Source organism: Balaenoptera acutorostrata, chromosome 4 (genome assembly GCF_949987535.1).
Source record: "Balaenoptera acutorostrata chromosome 4, mBalAcu1.1, whole genome shotgun sequence".
Taxonomy (NCBI): domain Eukaryota; kingdom Metazoa; phylum Chordata; class Mammalia; order Artiodactyla; family Balaenopteridae; genus Balaenoptera; species Balaenoptera acutorostrata.
In genome coordinates, this window is record NC_080067.1 from 40,421,456 (window position 1) to 40,445,162 (window position 23,707).

Here is a 23,707-nt window from a genome sequence, read left to right on the forward strand (position 1 = left end):
ATTGAATTTCTTCTCAAGTCGCCTTACAAATATGGTCTTTAAAGCACAGTGAAAACACTCAAGGACATGAAATGCTGCTTAAAACTATCCCTGTAGAAGTGATCTCTTCTGTTGCAAAGAGATGAAAAGGCAAATATTTCTGAGTGCTTCAGGTTCCCTACTCAACAGTCATCACATGAGCTTCAATTGCAAAAAAAAAAAAAAAAAAAATTCACGAAGTGTTTAAAAATCTCCTTTAATTTTATTTTCATGAACTCCAAGAAGAACATCGTTGCAGTTAATGTTACAAAAAAGCAAAGAGGGACATCTGAACATGCAATAAAAAATGGATTCACAGTGAAAATAATGTATGTTGGTACTAAAATATAGTTACTTGGCTCCCTGAAGGGAAAAGCTTTCTTCTAATTATCTATTCACTTGGGTTTTATCATGAGAAAATATTTTTTTTTCTGGAAAGCTTTGGGAAGTTTTCAATTTGTGCTATACTGTTATTGTTAGCATCTGCTGGAAGTCCCTCATTCTGAAAGCCATTATTTGCAGTCTATAATTTAATCAGAAAATTCAAAAGTACAACAAATAGCTTGGCAACTGTGTTCTTGTTACATACAAAGCCATTAGCAAAAATATGTAACAAAATTTATGTGAAACAAACAATTTTGTTCTTATATACAAAAGTTTGCTTTATTCCTCCTACCCTCACAGCCTACTCAAAAATGAGAGGGTGTGGAGGGAGCAGCTACCAATCTCCTTTGAACTCTCCTTCTGGGTGGGGTAGAGAAATCTTAAAAGTAAGTTAACTATTTGAATCTTCTTTTAACTGAGTTACAAAAATGCATCTGGGCTTCTCAATAAAGAACAAAAACTAGGAAAAATGATAATGGCTTTAAAATAAAGAATTCATCCCTTTGTCCTTTGTAAAATCTCTTAACAGAGAGTAAAAATGACTACATTTGTGACTGTGATCTGAGGACACAGAGCAAAGAGCATCTTGGTGAAACATACGGACGGTAGAAACCAAGCTGCTGAGAAGTTTCACATCTAGGGCATGCACATACATCATACCGATAGAGTTTACAGCTCAGGGGAGAAAGGTCAGAAAGGTACACGGGAAATGTCACCCGAAGCTACATACAAACGCATGAACAAGAAGAACACACGGAGTCAAAGGGAGACGGTAATGCAAGTCTAAAAATACATTTTAAAATCATCTCAAAGCCAAGGAACATATTTACTGAAAACTCGGACATTCTACAGAATATCTCGTAAACAGTGAAAATGCAGCTTATTTAAAATGTAAAAAAAAAATAAAAATAAAAATAAATGCAGCTTTATGTAATTCACAGTCTCAAAAGAAAATAAATTTCTGGTTTATCATCACTGCTCGGCTCGGTCTGCAAAACGGAATGATGTGAACAGAACTGGTCGGCATGGCCGGAGCGCAGGGCTGCGCACGCGCCCTCGGGGATGCCGCGGCCCTCCACGCCGCAGCCGCCCTTGGCGCTCCGCAAGTAGCCCGCGATGTACGAGCCGGTGGAGTGCCGGTTCCCCGCGGGCGCCGGCGCGCAGGGTTTGCTTCGAAGAACCACTCCTCCCACAGGGCTGGGGTTCACACTTTTCTGCTTGTTGGCTTCCTGCTTTTCCTTGGCCCGACTGGCAATATTGCGCACTCTGCTCTGACTTCTGGATGACAACTTTCTGACCAGGGCCCTGGGGAATTGATTGACATCTTGCTTGGAATACAGCACTTGGCAGCCGTCTTCCTGGTCAAAGGACACAAGCTTCCGCAGTTGTTCGGTCAGGGCATCTATAGGCTCTAACGACTTTGTTTTCACAGTTACGCCCTTCTTGTCTCTGATGCCAGTTGTAACAAAGCTCTTACTAATACACTGGTACTTGCTTTCAAAATTACAGGCGATGTCCTCTGATGTTAAGTCCCCCAGACTTTTGGATTTGCAAGGACTGGGCAGCTTCAGAGCAGGCAGAGGAGGGTGTGTGGACCGCTCGGGGGCAGGGTCATGCATGTCTTGAACGCTAGACAGGGGCCCAGGGGTCTGGTTCTTTTTTGCATCTGAATTTGAGAAATGGTTATGCATAAAACCAGCACCCTGATAGGCTAGATGAGAAATATTTTGATTTTTGACATCTTGAATACTGTTGAATATTTCAGAGACAGAAGAGTGGAGAGTCTCTTTACAGTAGCCATTTCTCAAGCCTCTTTGAAAATGTTCCACCACATCCTGACTGTATTTCAGTTTTAAAGGAGAAGCGAGGTGACTTGTGCCCTCTCTCCTATATCCATAGGTTGTTAAAGGCAGACTTTGTGAGTCTCCATCCATTTCCACGAGACTGCTCTCCCCAGAATTTAAACAGAGAGTGGCATCCACTATTACATCTTCCAGTGTCAAGTCAGTGGAAGTGGCAGGGCTGCGGTTCTTCAGTATTTCCCAGTCTTTTTTGTGGGTGGGACTTTTTGGTAACCAGCAGGGAGGATTATTAGAGGACAGAGGCAGATTGTTTTCCATGGCCCGTGTCTTGGTCTTCCCAGAAAGGTCATCATCTGCTTTAGTTTTAGAGACAGGAGTGCAGATAGTTTCACAAACAGCTGCATGTGTTGAGCATTCAGAGTTATCGTGCCCCAAGAATGCAATCTGCTCAGGAGATGAGCACAGGAAGGATGACTTGGGTTTTCCACTGGAAAAGCCATGCTTGAAGGGCATTTTTAGGTCCATGGTAGGCAAGGGAGGATGGCCCGCTACCACACTGGGGCTCTGAAGATGCGACACAACTGTGGGGTTAACCTGGTCTCTGGTCTCATCAAACTGGCCAATCAGTGCTGAGATGGAACTGCCAGGCTCATTCTCATTTGTCAAAGTGACATTATCAATAAGATGGGAAATTTCACTCTCCTGGAGAATTGCAGTGGAATGTAAGTCAGGTGTGTCAGAACAGAGAGTAGAGACATCTGACAAAGAAAAGGATGTTGCAGCTCTGCCCTTATCCCAATTACCTTCCAGCTTCTTAATCTCCAGATTGCTTTGAGAAAGGATGCTTCCTGACAATGCGCTTTTCCCTACCACGAAGCCCCCAGCATTCCCGTTTTCCTTGGTTTTCACACCACACAGATCTTGTGTTAGGATAACTGCAGGGTCACGAGCCAAATGCTGCCTTGGGGAGAGGGATTTGTTGGTGCACTGGTGTTCCTGGCGATCACTTAACACATTTGATTTGGTTCTCCCACCCTTTGGACCTGGTACCAACTGTTCTGTGATTGACAAGTTGGCGGTAGAAACAGCAGAGTCCCCGTGGCTGATGTCTTTGTGGAGGAGAGCGCTGGAGGAAGCGGATAACCTTTTGTTGAAATTTGGAAAATGTTGGTCTTTTATACTTGCCTTCCCATCTCTTCTGCCATCCTTATCTTCTGCTGAATGAAACAAACAATATTTTAAGTGACACGTATCACTTTATGTAGGACCTGCAAACACTCATGTTTGTCTTCAGACAGACAAATGGAAAATGTAAATCTGTTACATCGTGACAGAATATAATTATGGATTGCATAGATTTGCAACAAAGTGTCTGTGTGATGGATAAATGGTAAAATATAGTAATTTCACTGAAACTTCCCTTTGAATAGCTATTACATCAGCTAAGGATGTAATATTCATTGTAAAAAAAAATGTCAATGAGTTACCATACTTTTACAGTGAAGATTACCTTAAGTTGTTTCCTATTCAGATTTGTACTACACAGAAGCATGGCAATAAAAACAGAACAAGACAGCTCTGTTAAACAAAGTATTGTGGTACCTGTAAGCAAGATACTGTAAGCTTTCAAAGTTATACATGTGTTAGAGAAAAAAAAAACCCCACACAAATCATTTTGAAAAACATTTTGGCAAAATACTGATTTTAACCAATTAATTTCTAAAACAAATTGGAGGGTGCAATAGATGCATTAAAATATCAGTATCTGTTGACTTTAAAATGTAAAAATAAAGACTTGGTCACCAATTCTATACCATTGCTAATATCTAATTTTCCGTTGATCCTATTTTTTTGGTTTTAATACATAAATTTCATATTGCATTCTCCCCTAAAAGAGGCAGTAAGATATCAGGCACAGTAAGGAAAACTATAAAAATACACAATTCAAAGTAACTTGGGGTACCCCATCCTGTTTAGTATAGTGCTAAGACAATATTGATATTAGGTGTTCAAGGATTCTTAATCACATTATTTTAATGGATTTTATGCTTTCAGTTATGAGAATCAAGAAAATATGTTTAACTTTTTATTAAATATTTTCCTAACTAAAAAAATTCATCATAATAATTTGATAAACCCAAAAATGATAAGGAAAAATATAAAGATTATATGATGTTACCACTCAGATAGCCACTGTAAGCTTTTGTAGAGGGATAGAATTATGTATACAATTTTTTATTCTGAATTTTTTCCACTTAATTTTTCTTCTACATGATAACTTGAATCATTGCATGGTTATGTACTGCTCCATATTTATAAGATTTATACTTTATTATTAAATATATTATGCTATATATATATATGAATAACTTATATAAATTTCCTGTTTTTTAAAGGGAGGAAAGAAACATAACTATTCCTTTCTAACTCACCTTAATGGTAGTAACATCTTAATTGTGGCATTACAGGATTAATTGTTACTAATTTCTTTTGCTTTATTTTCCCCCCAAAATGGAGTTATTTATATTTATATATAGTTTACTTTCCCCCAAAATGGAGTTTTGAAATAAATTTGAAAGCATATATTTCATCTCTTCTCTGATACTGCTCTTAGCAAAATTTCAAACTTGTTAACTGCCTTTTTCTCCTTCAAATAAAGCATTCAAAAATTGGTTTGTCTCCCTACAATATCTTACAAAAAAAATCAATACAAGCAAAGTGGTGTTTGTGAGAAAACAGATCATTGAAATTAGATTGCATGATGAAAGAATTTTGCTAAAAGAAACAGGTATCACATTCTACTGTCTGAAGTGATTTTGATTTAATTAAAACTTACTTGTTGCAGAGACCTCACATGGACACAGTTTTGGTGCTTAAATTATCTAAAATAGGGTGGGGGAAGAGTCACCGACACAAGGCAAGAGCTCTTTGGTACACTGTAAAGCAGATATCACTCTTTATCACGTTCTTGATATGAGTGAAGCATTATGCTTAAATTAGGGGAAAAGATGGGTAATGCCTGGTTCCTATGCCTGAGGAATCTGTGAATGGACAGGAGCTGCAGATGTGCTTTCTTCCCTACCAACATCCAGCGGTCAGGGAAACGAGGCCACAGGAAAACAGCTAATAAGCTACCTCTTGAGGAAGCAAAGATTTCTCAAGTGAAGAAGGTGGATTACTTTTAACATCTGGCTTTTCCTCTTTCTCCATAAACATTTCCAATTGTAGCAACATGTTATATGGTGGGAAAGAAATATAACTAAACTCAACCTCAGAAAAGTCAATTTAATTCTATTCCTCCTCAGAAAATCAGTAAATAGTGTACCCACTTAGAAAACCATGATCTCTGCTCATATTTTGCAGGTTTCACCTCCCTCTGTGGTACCTCATAGACCCATAGGCTCCACGCCATCACATCTGATCCCTCACTGTCAATTTCAGATGCCAATGTTATTTCGAGGCTTTAGGTGACTAGGAGATAGCTCTTCTACCACCCACTCCCCAAAGTTTAAAATATGGTCTAAAAGGTAACACTGTAATGTACTGTAATGATTTATTTTTCAGTATATTTTACTTTGACTACAAAATGTCAGCCATGTCATAATGGTAATTAGGGACCAAAATGGGCCTTAAAGGGGTGTGTTCTTAGAGAAACTTAAAGCATCTTACCCAGAGAGTTTTCTTTTCCTTCTGTGTCTCTTGCAGTTTCGGATATAGGCAGCGACAGAGCCCCCAGAAGACTTCTGTCAACAGGCATAGAGACAGGGCGTGCTTGCAAACTGCGTGTGGTCCTTCTCAGGACCCCATCTTGATCTCTTGCAGCCTCAGACACAGAATCCTTTATCTCTACCATCTCTTGGAAGCCCATTTTGCTCTTTTTTCTGCCTTTGGCTGGAGCACTGGCTGTGCGTCGCAGAATCCTATCTCCAATCGATCGCTTCCGAACATAATGGGAACTGTTTTCCGAAGAGCTGTGCCTGGGATTCTTATTGAACAGCCCCTTCAGACCTTGGAGCTGTCTGTTCTGAAGACACAAAAGGACCAAGCACAAGTTAAGCAAATACCACTGTGTCAACTGCTTGCCTTTTCAATGACAGCTCCATGAAAAATGGATACAAAACGAAATCTCACAGCCACTGAAGAATATTCAAACCAAGAAAACAGCAGCTCACAGCATGTTTGCACAACGTCATGCACATCTTATCAACCTGACTTTGGGAGGAAGGCAGCCTCCCATTTTCACAACCAAGCTTTCCCACAAGTTTCCTGCCCAAAGATGACAAGGTGGTAGGAAGAGTTTCCACAGTGAAAAGACTATAATGAACTTGAGCCACCTTAAAGCAACAGATGCATGTTTTAAAGTGGTGAGCAGGAAGATGGAGCGATGTGAGAGAGCATGCCGCCATGACCACTGAAAGAGAAACGCGCCAGCAACAACCAAGCACCATGCTGAGAAACTACCTTTGTAGCTCCTAGAAAGTGCAATATAGTGTAACTGGGGTTGAGTATTAAAGGGCTCCACTGCAAGGGGGAAAAAAGCACAACAGAACACGATTTGGGCTCATTCAAGAAGGCTGCACAAGTAAAAACAGAAGGAGATAGAACACATATGCTCTATAAACCCTTTCTCCCACTTTGGATTTTTAGTCACAAGTTCATTCATTGCTCAATTCACCACCATCATGTTGTGGTTTATGAATATCAACCCAAACACACCTTGAAGGTAATAAATGACTTACACATGGACATTTATTTAGGAGAGAGAACACAAGTCCTACAGAACACCTTCTTGGCTCAAGTTTTTTTTTTTTTTTAATTAATTAATTAATTTATTTATGGCTGTGTTTGGTCTTCGTTTCTGTGCGAGGGCTTTCTCTAGTTGTGGCAAGTGGGGGCCACTCTTCATCACGGTGCACGGGCCTCTCATTATTGTGGCCTCTCTTGTTGCGGAGCACAGGCTCCAGATGTGCAGGCTCAGTAATTGTGGCTCACGGGCCTAATTGCTCCACAGCCTGTGGGATCTTCCCAGACCAGGGCTCGAACCCGTGTCCCCTGCATTGGCAGGCAGATTCTCAACCACTGCGCCACCAGGGAAGCCCCTTGGCTCAAGTTTTTAACAAACTGATTTTTATTACTTCCCTCAAGCATGTTAAGTGCTAGAGATGCTGCTTTGTTCACCTGGGATTCCTAGAAATTCAAGAATCATTTTTCGATCATTTACATTTGTGTATGTTTAGGCCAGAGGAGAGAGCCCAACAAGTAGCACAAATAGAAACCCAGGACTAAACACAGAAAGTCATAAAACTTTATCACTCTTAGAAATTAGGATCCTTAGCACCTCACCCCTCCCAACTGATGGATGTGAGAATAAACACATACCTCCTATTTCCGGCCAAATTGGTCCACTACCTGCCAGTTGGATTGTAGTCTTTAATAATATTAATATTAGCCAACATTTTTGAGCATTTACTATGTGCCAGGCATCTTTTTAAAAATAAAGTATTTGTTTATGAAGTAGGTACTATTTTTACCCCACATGTACAAATAAGGAAGCGGAAGCACAGAGAATGTATATACCTCTGGAGGAGGAGCTCCAGGCAAAGCAGACCTTCTGATAAAGAGCACTGGACATTCCTGGGCCCTGGTCAATGCTACAGTCCCTCCAAATCACATCTAGTCCTGAAAATTGATTCCAGTGGCCAAGTCCCCAATTACTTGGCATTACCAGAGGACAGCCTATTGATTTGTAAATCTCAAGTGAGCTCTGCAATGAAGAAATTGGCATCAGCAAAGAGCTAGAATACACTTTTATGGTCTCTTCCTTTTAAGTCCTGTGGGTGGCTTTTAATTCATTCGTGATTTTTAGGTTTCCAGTTGAATACAATGGCACTAAATGAATGCATCCTGCCTAGAACTGGCTGGGATCATAGCCCGGTTAGTACAGGGAATTCAAACATCTGAGACTACATTTCCCACTGCAGCCAGCTGGGTCTTTTTAAGGATTATAATAAAATTCAAATATGTAAGTCTATCTTTACTGTTTTAGTCAAACAAATGATTGCCCTAGAGAGTAATAGTTTTCTCAATTCTTTTAAGCCCAGAGAGGGCCCCTAGGTGGAGGGAATGAGTACACACCCCTAAAAAGAGGAAGGAGCACACATGGATGGAGACCTGTGGGCAGGAGAGCACACTGAGAACAGTGTGGGCTGGGCTTCCCTAGAGTTTTCTGTTAAAAAAACAGCTTGTCAAGATACACGTTCCCTTTTATGCAATGAATTAGAAAACTTTATTAAGGACCATATTATTGTTGCATGTGGCTTTAAGCCCTGTGATCTTTCTTACCTTTCCATAGATTTCATTGATTGTTATGTGGACAAATATGGATGCTTCTGTCAGTCCTTCCAAATAGACATGCCGGTAGCCTGATAAAAGTAGAGAAAGTAGTTTCCTTTTAGTTGAACTTGCATTTGGCTTTCCCATGGGTGCAACAGAATTAAATACCTGACTTTACTATAGTTCTTTATGTTAACACTCACATTATCATATAACACATATTTTATATATCATATATGCCATGGATCATGTATATCACATATCATATATTAAATCTTCCAAAGAAAAGGAATGGTCAGTCTAGAGAGAAAAGGCCAGCCAGACTTACCAGGCACTAAGCTGCTAAAGGTCACAGTTCTTTGGCCAACAAAATCTCGTCCAATCGGATCGTGATCCCACACAAGGAACCGAACCAAAGCTATTTCTGGCATGTGTACTGTAAATGTGAGGGTTTCTTCCCACACAGGGTTAAATCCTCAGAGAAATAGGAAAAGACAAATTAGAAAAGCAAAGGGGTTGGCTAAAAATGATTTAGCAGCAACATCTGCAAAGCAGACAGTGAAAATTGCTTGCAATGGTTATTAAACTCGTGAAGACGACTGAGCCACCCTGGGATGCCTTACTGAAATAAAGCCTTGGAATTTACCCCATTGCTAGAAAATAATTGGTAAGAAATTGCCTGTAAATCATTACATCAATTCTAATAATCTTTGATGCCAAATTGCACTGTAGAGAAAGCTCTTTTAGACAATATCCAGAATGTTTCGATAAGCTCAAAAAGTATCTATAGTAGTGACCTAAGAATAATGTTTTAGCAAAAGCAATAAAGAATGATTCCTCTCCCCACCCCCATCCCACCCCAGTAGAATGATGCTTCTCACCCACCAAAGATTCTGCTGCTGTAAGCATCACCAGCAAGCATTTTGTAAGGTTTCAATGCTATGGTACATATACCATCCCATTTAATTCTTATGGTAATCCTCTAAGGGTGGCAGGGCAGAGGTTTTTTTCTAATTAAGAAAAAATATATATTACTGACTTTCAAAAATATATAACTCTTAAAAATTACACAAGTAACCCAGGCTCACTTTTTTTTTTTTTTTTTTAATTTTATAGCTACTTTATTTATTTATTTATTTATTTTTTTTGGCTGTGTTGGGTCTTCGGTTCGTGCGAGGGCTTTCTCTGGTTACGGCAAGTGGGGGCCACTCTTCATCGCGGTGCGGGGACCGCTCTTCATCGCGGTGCGCGGGCCTTTCACTATCGCGGCCCCTCCCGTTGCGGGGCACAGGCTCCAGACGCGCAGGCTCAGTAGCTGTGGCTCACGGGCCCAGCTGCTCCGTGGCATGTGGGATCTTCCCAGACCAGGGCTCGAACCCGTGTCCCCTGCATTAGCAGGCAGATTCTCAACCACTGCGCCACCAGGGAAGCCCCCAGGCTCACTTTTTAACATAGGAAATATAATGCTCGTTTTATAGTCGAGAAAAACTGATGTTCAGAGAAAATAACATGCCTAACATCATACAACTAGTGACAGAGCCAAAGGAGACGAGGCACTGCTGATTTCCAGTGGCTTCTCATGAAGCAAGACCTTAATACATGAAAGATGACATAGTTTCATAGCTACTGAAAATAAATAGGAAAGGCATATAATTCAACTCAAATTCTAAAAGGCAAAACCACGTTTATTTCTTGGTAAAATTCTCTCAGATAAAATAATTAAACTGATAAAAATTCAAGTACTCTATAAGTTTGTTTTTCTTTTCTAAAAATGAAAATTCATGTTATTAAATGTATGCGTTCAGGAGGCATCAGCCACTTAACCCTAATGCCTTAGCTAATGAAATAATTACGGACTGAAAATCATTGAGATGTCCCTCCTGAACAAGAGAAGAGATACTTTTTGTTGACTTAGTGATGACATCTCAATTATTTCTGAGACCAAAAAAAATACATTGAGCATTGGTAGGAAAATGCAGTATGGGAAGTTTGCTTATTTTAAGCATGTTATTTCCTAAGTAACAGGTTTGTGCTACTCTTGAACCCTCAAATTCCTTTCCTTAAACTCCTCTTAAGGTCTCTCTAGAAACCTCTAATTTCCCAAACGTTTTGAGGATTGGGGTTTAGATTTTTTACAGTATTAAGGACTAGAGATTGAGAAAAACACGCATGCAATAATGTTTGTCATATGTATGAATAAGTACAACCTTAGAAGATTACTGTGAAAAAGACATGAGGCTTGAGTAAAGGAAGTTTTCTTTACATGATGGCCAAAACAGAAGAAGAAGGCTGCCCATGCACCGCAAGTACATATTCAAGAAGTAAACTTGCCAGAGCATGCTGCACTTGCCGTTACAGCTGTACATGCTCCAGAAAAAAATGAGAAATCATTAGGACGTGGGCTTCACAAATGAGAACTTTGAGGCAACTCATGTCATGAAAACAATATAAAAATATAATGAGTCATTTTCCTACATGAAGTTTTAACCCAGATCTTTAAAATATAATTCATTTCACTAGAAAAAACCATTTGCTTCAAAAGCAGGAGGCTTGAGAGCCTAGATTACAACATCCGTCAAGATATACCATGCATCAATCCCATATTTACTTAGTTTTATGTGTTGAAAAATCTTAACAAAACTCAGATGGCAGTTACAGATTTTAGAAATTTGTTTCTCTTCCATGTAGAAAAATTCTCTTTTTTAGTGCAAACTCTATTTCTAGAGCATCCTTATTAAAAGTGAACAGAGATTATAATCTTACCATTGTCATCTACCACACGAGTTTGATCTTTACAACAATCTACTGGCAATCCGATAATTTCAACTTCTACAAAAGGATCAATGATCTATATAAATAAAGAAAGTATTACTACAACTGATAAATTTCTACACATGTTAATTTAAGAATATTGGCCAAAATATCACATATCAACAGCAACCCATTTATTTAGGTGCTTACTAAGAAAGAGAAATTGTATCAGATTCAACAGAGTCAACTATGAAGCAGGAATAAAAAAAGATTACATTGTTATTTGCCAATATCTACTAATGCTACAAAAACTTAACCCGATGAACCTTCAACTCCAATTGAAGGTATATAACCAACAGAAATGAGAGCTTCTATCTAGGCAGAAATGCTCAGAGCAGGTGAATTCATAATAGTCACACATTGGAAACAACCTAAACGTCCATTATGAGTAAGATGGATAAACTGTGGAATATTCATTTAATGAATACTACACAGCAATGAAAAAATAACAAAGTTGTGCTACATAGCCATAATGTGGAACAAGCCAGACACAAGAGTGTATACCGTCAGAGTCCATTTACATAAAGTTTGAGCACAGACTAAATGAATCTGTTTTGACAGGGACTGGTATTTGATGGGGGGAGGAGAGGACTGGGAGTAGATATTGACTGGGAGGGTGGGCGGAAGCCTTCTGGGGCTTCTGGATATGTTCTACCTTGATCTGCTTACATAATAATTAATCAAGTTATCCACATTTGATTGGTGTACTTTAATGTAGTTAAATCAATTGTGTACTATGATGTAAATTTAAAAGTATTTAAAAATAAAAAGATGAAAAGGTAATCAAAAGAAAAATATGAGTGTTTAGTGCCCCTCCTCCTCACCTTCACCTCCCCCATACCCCCTGCCCTCTGGGAGAGGGATCCTGCTTTGTTTGTCATCTGTGAGCCCTCCTTTGTAGTGCCAGTACTGGATAAGTAGCAATGAAGGAATAAAATCCTAAGGAACCCAGAAAGGAGAGAATTATGAAGTCTGGGAAAACATATTTTTAGGAGCTTGGAGAGTAAGGAGAATACAGTTCTGGAGGGAACTTCACGGAATATGAGCTAGAGGTATGATAGAAAAACATTTTGAGACAATTAGGTGGATAGACACACTTTTTGTTTACTAAATAAATCACAGCTAAAGTTTACTCATTTTTCCATTAATTCTTTGATGCTAGAAGTTTTTCCTTAGAATAGAACACTGTGGTAAAACTGTACCATTGGGAGTCTTGGATTTGGGGGCAGCTAATAAATATGACTAAGGAAAATAAAATTAAATTCCTTAATCTTAAGGAATTTAAGAGGTTTAATTTAAGTTTAAATTAAGGAATTTAAGAAGCCACAGGCTTGAAGAACAACTTCCTGCTTCGACACTTGGTTCCTGTGCTGGACTTCGGCAAGTTGTGTAACTGTCTGTGCTTCAGTTTCCTCATCTGTAAACCTAAGATAACAGTGTCCACTTCATCATGCTGTAATCCAGGTGACATGCTGGGAGAATGGAACTGGATAGTGGTAGCAAGATTAGGGAGAGATTTGGGAGGTAGAATGTCCAGGAGATGCTAATTGAGTAGCTGTGGAGAGCAAAGAAAAGGTGAAAATTAAAGATGACAATCAATTTTCTGATTAGGAGCAAGAAAAATTATTATTTCATTCTCAGAGATATGAACAGTGCGAGAGATCACAGGCTGAGAATTCAGGGGGACTAGAGGGGGGGAGAAACTATATTTTCATTAGCCTCTGACTAAAACACAAATAGTAGACTATTAGTACTGTAGTTTTGTGCCTGGCAGAAATCACAGATGTTTTCAAGTCCCATTATAGTTGTTGCAGAAATCTCCGTGTATCACCCATACTTATCACGACTTCAAAATTCTAATAGTTATTCAACCCCCCTCTAGATCCTGCTATTTATTGCATATATATTTGTATGTCACAGTTTGTTTTTAATATACTGATAAGTGAATTTCAATATAATTTGTCCTGTGTACCTTTATCTATTTTATTTTATGCATTTAAAAACATTATTCTGAGAAGGGGTCCAAACGCCTCATCAGATGCCAATGGGTTCTATGGCTCAAAAAAGAGTTAAAATCTCCTGACAGAGAACCTCATAAACCACAATAAGGAGGTTGGACTTTATTTTAATTATAAAAGAAAGATAATCCTCATACATTTAAATGATTACTCTAACCCCACAGACTATGCATTACAAAGATAAAGAAATACCGATGCAGTGAAAAACACCTGGAAGAAACCTCCTTATCCAAGTAACATTATCAATCCTAGGATAAACTGACATAATGTGGCCCCTGATATGATACACTGAGAAGGATACACATTGCCCATGTAGTATTCCTGCCAAATATGTTTAGTCTGATTCTAATCATGAACAAACAATCAGGTAATCCAAACTGAAGGACACTCTGGACACAACTGATTTGGACATTTTTAAAAATATCAGTATAATGAAAACAAAAGCTGGAGAACTGTTTTATATTTTAAAAGACCAAAGAGAAATGACAACTAAAAGCAATGTGTGATTCTTAATTGGATTCTGAATCTAAAAAGAAAAAAAGAAGATGTAAGAACAATTTGGGGACAATGGGGGAAAATTGAATATAGATTTTATATTAGATAACATTAGTGTACCCACAAACTATTGGGTATAAGATAGGCTCCAGGATGTATTGTACAACGTGGGAAATACAGCCAATATTTTGTAATGACTATAAATGGACAGTAACCTGTAAAAATTGTATAAAAATTGTTTTAAAATAAAATTTTAAAAAATGAATAAAGTTCTGATGGTCTAAAAAAATAAAATAAAATAGAAAAAAATATATTATTGTACCGATATTAAATGTCATGGGTGTAACAACTGTATTGCGGTTATACAGGATAACCTTCTTGTTCTTAAGAGACAAATGCTGAAGTATTTAGGGATTGGGGTCATGATGTTAACTTACGCTCAAATGACTCTCCAAAGAAAAGAAAATGCATATATATATACACGCATATATATAATTAAATTTTGTTATATTTGCTTTATTTCTCCCTTTCATGTGGATAAGTATATATGTATGTGTATATGTATATTTATGCACACATTTACACATGAAAGGAAGATAAGGCAAAAGTAACAAAATTTAATGACATAACTGGTGAATCTAGGTGCTGGAGATATGGTGTTCATTTTATTATTCTTGCAACTTTCCTGAGGTTTGAAATCTTTCAAAATAAAAAGTTTGGGGGAAAATATAGGAAGTAAGTCTTCCTTTTTGCAGACAATAAAGAAAAATGGAAAGATGAGGAAGTAAGGATAAACTTTCTGATACTACCAAAATAACTATTCTTGCTGCTGAGAGAACAGAATTGGAAGCAGGGAGGCCAGTGAGCTGGGAGGCTACTGCAGCAGAACTGCCAAGAGATGATGGTGGCCTGGATTAGGCTGAAGGCAATGCAGATGGAAGACATGGTCCCACCTGAAGCTCCTACTTTCTGAGAGGGAGGACATGGGGCCATCTGCTGGAGAAAGCGATGAGAACGAATGTTTGAGGAGAGACGAGGTTGAAAATAGCCACTGTGGAGAACAGGATAGAGGACTGATCAGGGGGGAGTTGGGATGGCAGTGCAGCACTACTCGTGGGTCGGTGGAGATCTGAGACAGAGTTGATGGTGGGACCACTGCAGAGCTGCTTGGTTTCACCATCGACATTCAAGATCCAGAAAGGATAATTTAACAGGTGGGAGTGGCAAAGAGCCTGAAGTGATGGACCACTCCTGAGAGGATGGACATGAACAGAGGAGGGGCTGACAGGTAGGGAGAAAATGGAGGCTAAGGAGGCCAAGAGCAGGTGGAGTGGGGATAACGGAATGAAAGCTCTGGAAAGAGCGGAGGCTGTGGTCACAGAGGGAGACATTTTACAATCACGCAACAGAAGTGCAGCAAGGCAAGAGCCAGCCTGTGGCCAGGGAGCAGGTGGCCAATGTGCAGCAGAGGTGAGGGTCACAGTGGATGAGGCAGGCGGACGGAAGGTTAAGATGTTCTCCTAGGCAGCGTGTCTATTAATAACGAAATTGCTCCTTGCATCTCAGTTCAGCATTGCCAGTGTCAGTCTTGAATCGTGAACTGAATTGCATTGCACTCATGCCTCCGAAATAGATGATGCACTGCACTCCAGAAAGAACTGTGTGTGCTTTGCCAATAAGTCAGTCAATATCTGATGAGCTGAGGTCAGTGCTCATTTACAAACACACATACACACAGAACCCTTAAGACATTTCAGATGAAATGTAAACACAATAAAATAAATCACATAATTAACCACTTGGTCGTATACAGCTTACCTCGCCTCGGTCTCCAAACATGGAATCTGGAGGTTTGGGGAGTTGCTGCCCGCTAATCACTTTCAGGATGAACTGCTTCTTAGGGTTGGCAGGAAGTGGATCACCAGAGAAAGGGTTGAAAGTACCTAAGCCAAGTAAAGCAGAGGTTAAAAATCTAGGTTTGGTGGCATGGAAAAATACACACACACACCCACATACCTTAAGCTTGCAGAACAAAGAAACAATAGATGCTGGATTACTATAGTGTTTCTTAAAGCAAAGAAATTATCACATAACTATCAGCGTGTCTTTTGCCTGAAGGCAATGCCAGCTGGCATTTCCATAGCTGTGTTTTTTTGTTAGAATCTATGCTCCCAAAGGCCAGAAGATTGGACCCATTTAAAACAAGTGTCTGTGATGCAATTTTCAACCAAGGCAGGGGGTAAGAGGAACATTTTATTTGAATGTCCGTAGTATAGAAAAGGGGAGCAGTTGTCAGATTCACATAATTTTCCATCCTAAACTATTGCAGGTATAGAGTGAATATAATAAACAGAAAGAAGACCTGAAATTAAGTAAACAGCATAGCAAGAAAACACGCAAAGCACAAAATTCTGAAGACACATCTGTCAACAGTTTTTTACCTGAACTGTTAAAAATCCAACTTGGAAATTTTAAAAAGAATTTTAATAAGCAGAACCAAAAGGAAGTGTTTTTGATCTAACATTGCATTACCTTTTTATGTTGTTGGTGTTAGCACTGTTTTGTAATTGGAATAAACTGACTAAAAAGGGCTTGATAAAATTGTTTCAGGTGTTATTACAATTTTGCCAGCAGGTCTCAGACTCATACTCCCTTAGAGAGTTTCTGAAAGCATTCAGTGAATATCATGCTGGACCACTGGATTTCAGGTGACAATCCACTGCTATTATCCATGTCCCTCTTTAAGTGCATAACATCACAAGGAACATTCTAAACATCACGCTACCCAAATATTAAACAGTTGTGACAAGACTTCTTTATTTACATTTCAATACCGAATTCATCTCTTTTTAAAAAATCATGTTGCAAAACAGAGGCATCACACTTTCCACAGAGCTCCTTCAATAGAGGTCTCCTGCGTTCAGAGCCGTGACTATGAAATTAACACACACCTTTGCACATCTGCTGGGGTTTGAGGACATAGCCGCAATTGCCATTTGTCTTGAATTTGGCTCGATTTAACTGCATCATTCGCCCTTCAGACTGGTAGTTCAATGCCACTGTGCAAGTTCAAAGTTTAAGAGAATTAGGCAAGACGGCAGCGTGGAGTCAAGACACACGGAGAACCGCTCCTCCCCGAGGCATACACACCTAGCTGGCAACCTGCGTTCCAGTAGGGCAGAGGGTTGAAGTTACTGGAATCGATGCGGTAGGCGGAGGGATAAATCCTCGTGAGCTGCTTCTGATTATAAATCATGAACTGCTCAGATTTCTGCTGAACCACCTGATGTGCTCTTGTTTCACTGAATGATAACACATTTCCTGTGGTTCCTAGAAGTTTTTAACAAAGAAAACAGAAACGTGAGAACTGCTGCAAAGAAAACACCACTCATAAAAGATCTTATAATGATGTCGGATTACACCCATAATAAAAGGCAGAGCAAAAGAGTGAATTCAACCAGAGCAGGCGCAGCTCCTGAGCAAGAAAGGTCTATAAAGTTCCACTCTCGGGACTCTTTTGCCATCTCAGATCAGAGCTGTGCATCTTGCTCAGATAACTGCCTATTTCTGGATCCCACATTCTCCCAAGAACTCAATCATCTCACTACTTCATGTCTATCTGACTAGTATGAAGAGGACAGACAGGAAAATTATTTTCTAGGTGCATGATTCAAACGGAATAGCTTTGCCAGAGATCAAGACACCTATGGATAAATAAAACTATCTTTGTAACTCATTCCTGATAAAAGGGAGACATTCATTGAAGGCATTCATCTAAAAAGCATACATATGAAACACATTAAGTGACAGCATTCAGAGTTGAAGAAAATAAAGGGAAAAGACCAATTCCAAAACAGGAAAATTGGGTTTTAAAGTTACTTTGAATAGAATTATGAAACCAGTCAAAACCTATTTGGGAGAAAGGAATAATAATGGAAAAAGAATTCAAAAGAATATTATAAAGAAATAAAAGTTTCAGAAACAAGAACAGTCATCCACCTAGCCAGATTTATAAATAATGGAAAAGTAAAGGGAGGTTAAAAAACAGGAAGCCTATATTAAAGTTTCTGCTTGGAGCATCATCAGAAAGGGTTAATCCAGGACCAACGAAGCTACAAGTTAGGGGGTCATGATGGAGTGAACCTCCAATTATTTAATATCTTACCCTTTTCTCCCAGTACTATCTTTTGTACCACATCTAAAATGCTCCCACCCATCCCACCCCTTCACCAGACATCCATACCTCAGCCCCAAAATGACCACCCCATGTCATCTGGACCTGTTGGAATAGACCAGCCTAGATAAAGATCCAAACTTGCCCAGAGTCTCATTCTCATTCCAATGTGTGCTCTGAACCCAGACTGAGGGACATGGCCCATGAAACAAAGGAGGTGAATTATAATCTTACTGGGCCTGAACTGTATCCAGACTCTGCATGTTTATTCATGCACACAGTCTCCCAGGGCCCTTGTTGTCCTTAGGGTTGTACACCCTTAGTTATTAAACACTGGCCAAATGACTAGCAACTATACTCTACAGCGTGGAACAGTCATAAACACAAGTGGGAGGCAAAGAAATTAGAGGATTACAGTGTTTAATCTGACGATTTCCCTCATATAGACTCTTTCCTTATCAAATATATCAATAGCTTATTGACATAACTTAGCATAGTTTACATATCTCAAGCATACTAAAAATGATCATATTTGTAGATTTTGATGAGGAATACTTTGAACATAAGAGAAAATATAGTCTTTTTGACAAACCACATGCAGATGGAGTAGCACTAAAATTAGTACCACTATTTTCTCTGTCTCTCTACATAAATTACGCACACCACATTATCAGTAAGATGAACTTGCTAATTAGGTACATGTCAATTAGTATATTAATAGAGTTGAGTTGCTTTGCATTAGGATGAGCCATGCATTCATTATCTATTGCTTATTTTGTGGCTAAAACACACACACACACAAAAGACAAAAACAGATAAAGTTCAAGAACTAAATAGTCCTCAATATTATTTTCCATTAAGCTAATAGGATTATGATTACCTAAGGCATGTAGTAGAAATTATATTTCTATGAACCAAATATACCTTTAACTCCATTAAAATACTTCCTGAGTTTATTTTCTAGCTGTGGGCAGATATTACAAGAATGTGATGTTCAGGTACCACTTCACACTGGTCAGAACAGTCATCTCAAAAAGTCTACAAAGGGCTTCCCTGGTGGCGCAGTGGTTGAGAATCTGCCTGCTAATGCAGGGGACACGGGTTCGAGCCCTGGTCTGGGAAGAACCCACATGCCGCGGAGCAACTGGGCCCATGAGCCACAACTACTGAGCCTGCGCATCTGGAGCCTGTGCCCCGCAACGGGAGGGGCCGCGATAGTGAAAGGCCCGCGCACCGCGATGAAGAGTGGCCCCTGCTTGCCGCAACTAGAGAAAGCCCTCGCATGAAACGAAGACCCAACACAGCCAAAAATAAATAAATAAATAAATAAATAAAGTAGCTATTAATTAAAAAAAAAAAAGTCTACAAATAATAAATGCTGGAGAGGGTGTGGAGAAAAGGAAACCCTTCTACACTGTTGGTGGGAACGTAAATTGGTACAGCCACAATGGAGAACAGTATGGAGGTTCATTAAAAAACTAAAAATAGAACTACCATATGATCCTGCAATCCCATTCCTGGGCACATATCCAGAAAAGATGAAAGCTCTAATTCGAAAAGACACACATACCCCAATGTTCACTGCAGCACTATTTCCAATAGCCAAAACATGGAAGCAACCTAAATGCTTATTAACAGAGGAATGGATAAAGAAGATGTGATACATATATACAATGGAATATTACTCATCCATAAAAAAGAATGAAATAATGCCATTTGCAGCAACATGGATGGACCTGGAGATTATCATACTAGCAAAGTCAGACAGAGAAAGACAAATATCATATGATATCACTTACATGTGGGATCTAAAATATGACACAAATGAACTTATTTACAAAACAGAAATAGACTCACAGACATAGAAAACAAACCTATGGTTACAAAAGAGGAAAGGGAAGGGATAAATTAGGAGTTTGGGATTAATATATACACACTACTGTATATAAAATAAAGAACAAGGTCTTACTGTGTAGCACAGAGAACTAAATTCAATACCTTGTAATAACTTATAATGCAAAAGAATCTGGAAAAAAAAAGAATGTGATGTTCACTTGCTGAGAATCCTACAGGTTCTCATGTTCTCACATGTGAAATTAATTTTTTTTTAATAATTGTCACCATCTAAAGAAGGAATCAACACCAAAGGGAAGAAAATCTGCAGATAGAAAAAGATACCCTTGTGGATTGGGGGGAAAAAACTAAAGATTTGAGGAAAGAATCCTGGAGGTTGTGAGGACATAAGACTCAGCACAATGTTGTTTTCCCTTCACTGAGACATGAGAAAATGGGAGATTCTGACGTACATTTCTCTTCCACTAAAATTACAATTAGATTGAAAACCCATATGACCACAGTTTATTTTCATAAGCACCCATTAACTGAACAAAATACAAGTGAGAAAGGAAGAGGATAAAGAGAAAGAGCAGCTAGCAGGAAATTCAGGGTAAGAACAGTTGTAACTAGAATTTCTCAACTCCACATACGGCAACTGATGTGTAAGAAACTGTGAAAGAGTCAATGCTTCTGAAATTTCTGCTCCTGTTGTTAAAATTGCAATCTGTGGATTAAATTATTTTCATCAAGGTCAAAATTTTCAATGAGAAAATACAGGGCGTTTCAAGATGTTGTATTTGTCAATTAATTTCCTCTTTCTTCTAGTCATTCACACTTGGAACAGCCATCTGTGATCTGGCCATCAAACTAGGTCAAGTCTCCATAGTTTGAAGACTGGGAAGACCTTGCTCTGATACATTTGTCTTTTTAATAATAATAAAGTCTTCCTCTGCCCTGTTGGAAATTTCTCTGACCTCTAGCCAATTAGGCAAAGTAATCAGTAGAGCCCTCCCTGTAAGCTAAGCATTGTACCAGCAATCAGTTTCCTGACACTCAAGCTGGATTCTACACAGTTCCAGAAATGTGTGCTGATGATCCGATTAACAAAAGTTTAATTAACAATTGACAAAGAAAGGTCAGGAGTGTGTATCCAGAAGAAGAAACACTCAGGCCTTACCATCATCCACAATGTCCTGGGCTGCCACGGAGTTTGTGTACACAACCAAATCAGAAAGCTCTCGACAGAGCTTCATGGTTTTCCTTCGGCGGCCCAACCTGTAAAATACACACCCAGGACTCATGACATTTTAGAGCTGGAAGAGGTTTGGGCTTTTGGTTACTCCACCTTCCCTACTTGCTCCTGATGGAGCCAGGATTAGAAACCAAGTGTGATTTTTAGTTCAGCATTCTCTCCACCACAACACCGTACTCATGTGGCTTTTTTCACCACTCAGCCAGACTTTATTCACAGTCTCTTCTCCTGAATTTGTGAGTTCTATTGTGAAGGGCTTGATTGCCACCATTACCCAACTATGGAGTAAACCAGAGTTTAGCAGGGAATCACTCTGCTTCGTCAGAAGGAGAACCTGGACTAAAAAGCAGTAGGGATACTGTACTGTCAGTCACAAGAATCCTGTATCTAAAGATAAATACACCAAACTTTCCATAGTCATTATCTTCTAGAGGTATAATTACAGTGATTTTTGTTTTCTTCTTTATGCTTCTTCTATATTCTTCAACTTCTTAAGACAAACATCCATTACTTACTCTCTCTGTACGTCTATATCATCTGTATCCCATAAACCACTCCTAGGATCTGCTCTACAACTTTACAAATTCTGCTACTTACTCTTTGCCACAGTAAAATTCTCCATAGATTATCACATTCCCCACACAGACACACTTTTTTCCTCTAGGAAAACATATCATCATTAAAAACTTCAATCCCCACCAAAGGAGATACACAAATGGCCAATAAGAACATGAAAAGAAGCTCAATATTAGTCATTAAGGAAATGCAAACTAAACTACAGTGAGATACCACTGAATATCTACTAGGTTGGCTATAACCAAAAAGGCAGGCAATAATGAGTGTTGGCAAGGATGAGGAGAAACTGGAATGCTCATATATTGCTGGAGAATTTTAAATGGTACAACTGCTTTGTCAACATAGTTTGTCAGTTCCTCAAAAAATTAAACAGTTACCATGTGACTCAGGAATTCCACTTTTAAGTATATACCCAAGAGAAATAAAAACCTATGTCCACATAAAAACTTAGAATGTTCATAGCAGTATTATTCATAATAGCCGGAAAGTGAAAACAACCTAAATATCCTTCAGCTAATGAATAGATAAATGAAATGCAATATATTCATACAATGGAATATTATTCAACAATAAAAAGGAATGAAGTACTGATACATTCTACAACATGGATGAATCTTGGAAATATTATACTAAGTGAAAGAAGCCAGACAAAAAAGGTCAAATATTGTACGATTCCATTTATATGTAATGTCCAGAAAAGGCAAATCTATAGAGACAAAAAGTAGATTAGTTGGTACCAGAGACTGGGGGAGAGAGAGATGGAAAGTCGCTGCTAATGGTAGAGTTTCTTTCTGGTATGATGAAAATGTTCTGGAATTAGATAGTGATGATATAGATTTATTCACTCAGTGAATATTTATTGAGCATCTATTGGAGATAAAATAGTGAACAAAACAGACAAAAATTCTTACTGTAATGATACTTATATACATTCAACAAAAGAATTAAGGCCAAAATGTGTCAACAACTCATTTTGCCAAGAAGGAAGACATGCACATAGACAGGTATAAAAACCAATGGGAAGAAGAGTCCATGTTCCTCCTTTACCATGTAATTAGGAAATTCTCTAGCCATTGGTAAAAATCTGGTTTTGTGAAAGCAAATGATTATAAATCAGTGTGAGGGAGGTAATGCCTAGAAATGACAAGTAAAACTCCCAGGACACTCCATAACACAGAGAACTTCTGTATAAAGTTAGCTCTTTTTAATCCTTATTTAAAATTGAATTATTTTATTGAAGTCCCAAAAGGACACCGTCATCGATGCTTGAGCCTCGATAGCTATTACGGGCAAATCTCTAATTGACTTAAGAGCAGCATGCAACGTGATTTCATGTGATAGCTTCCCTGGCTATATGATTCAGAGTCAAGCCTTTCTCAAACTTATATTTGAGAACATTCACAGCAGAGGTCTCCTGGAAGGTAATTCTATTTCTCTTATATCCTTTACTGTAACTACATATTGAATTTTCTGTACCCTAAGGGTAGGAACCATGCACATCTCCTTTGCCCTCACTAATTAGTTACTATTTTATGTATGGACATTCTGTTGGAGTGAAGCTCAAATATAAAATTTAATTGAACACTAAATGTGATTCATTCCTATAGGACCTCTATGCCTCCAATTTCGTTTAGTTTCAGTCTTTTGATAAAGTCACAGAGGGGGGTGTGTGTACATGTGCACGTGTTTGTATATCTATCTATCTATGAAGGATATAATTTACATTCCTTTGTGAGACTTACTGTATACATAATTTGCCAGAAAATCCTGTATCAAATCATGTGTCACAATTTGGGTTCTAAAATTATGGCCATTTTACTCATCCCAAATTCTACTGGCAATAATAAAGAAAACAGCAGCTAATATTTTTGAGCACTTAGTTAATTGGAGTAGGGCTCATCAAGCTAAATAGCTTAATTCCTTTAATCCTTACCATGACCCTAAGAAATAGATACAAATGAGGAGCCTAACTTGCCCCGTCTTAAAGTTGGAGGAACAAGAGTTTGAA

The 23,707-nt window shown here is 38.7% G+C and overlaps 1 protein-coding gene across 3 annotated transcripts in view; it reads right to left on the reverse strand.

Moving 5' to 3' along the window:
* Nucleotides 1–236: 236 nt before the first annotated feature.
* PLCH1 (phospholipase C eta 1) overlaps nucleotides 237–23,707 on the reverse strand; it is a 224,542-nt gene continuing 201,071 nt past the window's right edge. For 2 of the 3 annotated variants that reach the window (XM_057546090.1, XM_057546091.1), the window contains 9 exons: nucleotides 21,049–21,146; nucleotides 17,012–17,191; nucleotides 16,813–16,920; nucleotides 15,680–15,804; nucleotides 11,301–11,385; nucleotides 8,866–9,012; nucleotides 8,547–8,626; nucleotides 5,874–6,228; nucleotides 237–3,421 (listed from right to left, as the gene is read on the reverse strand). In XM_057546090.1, coding sequence (XP_057402073.1) covers nucleotides 1,338–3,421; nucleotides 5,874–6,228; nucleotides 8,547–8,626; nucleotides 8,866–9,012; nucleotides 11,301–11,385; nucleotides 15,680–15,804; nucleotides 16,813–16,920; nucleotides 17,012–17,191; nucleotides 21,049–21,146 — 3,262 coding nt within the window. In that variant the 3' untranslated portion in view covers nucleotides 237–1,337. Of the gene's footprint in view, nucleotides 3,422–5,873; nucleotides 6,229–6,665; nucleotides 6,726–8,546; nucleotides 8,627–8,865; nucleotides 9,013–11,300; nucleotides 11,386–15,679; nucleotides 15,805–16,812; nucleotides 16,921–17,011; nucleotides 17,192–21,048; nucleotides 21,147–23,707 lie in introns of all 3 variants that reach the window. The other variant, XM_057546093.1, reaches the window with a different exon arrangement.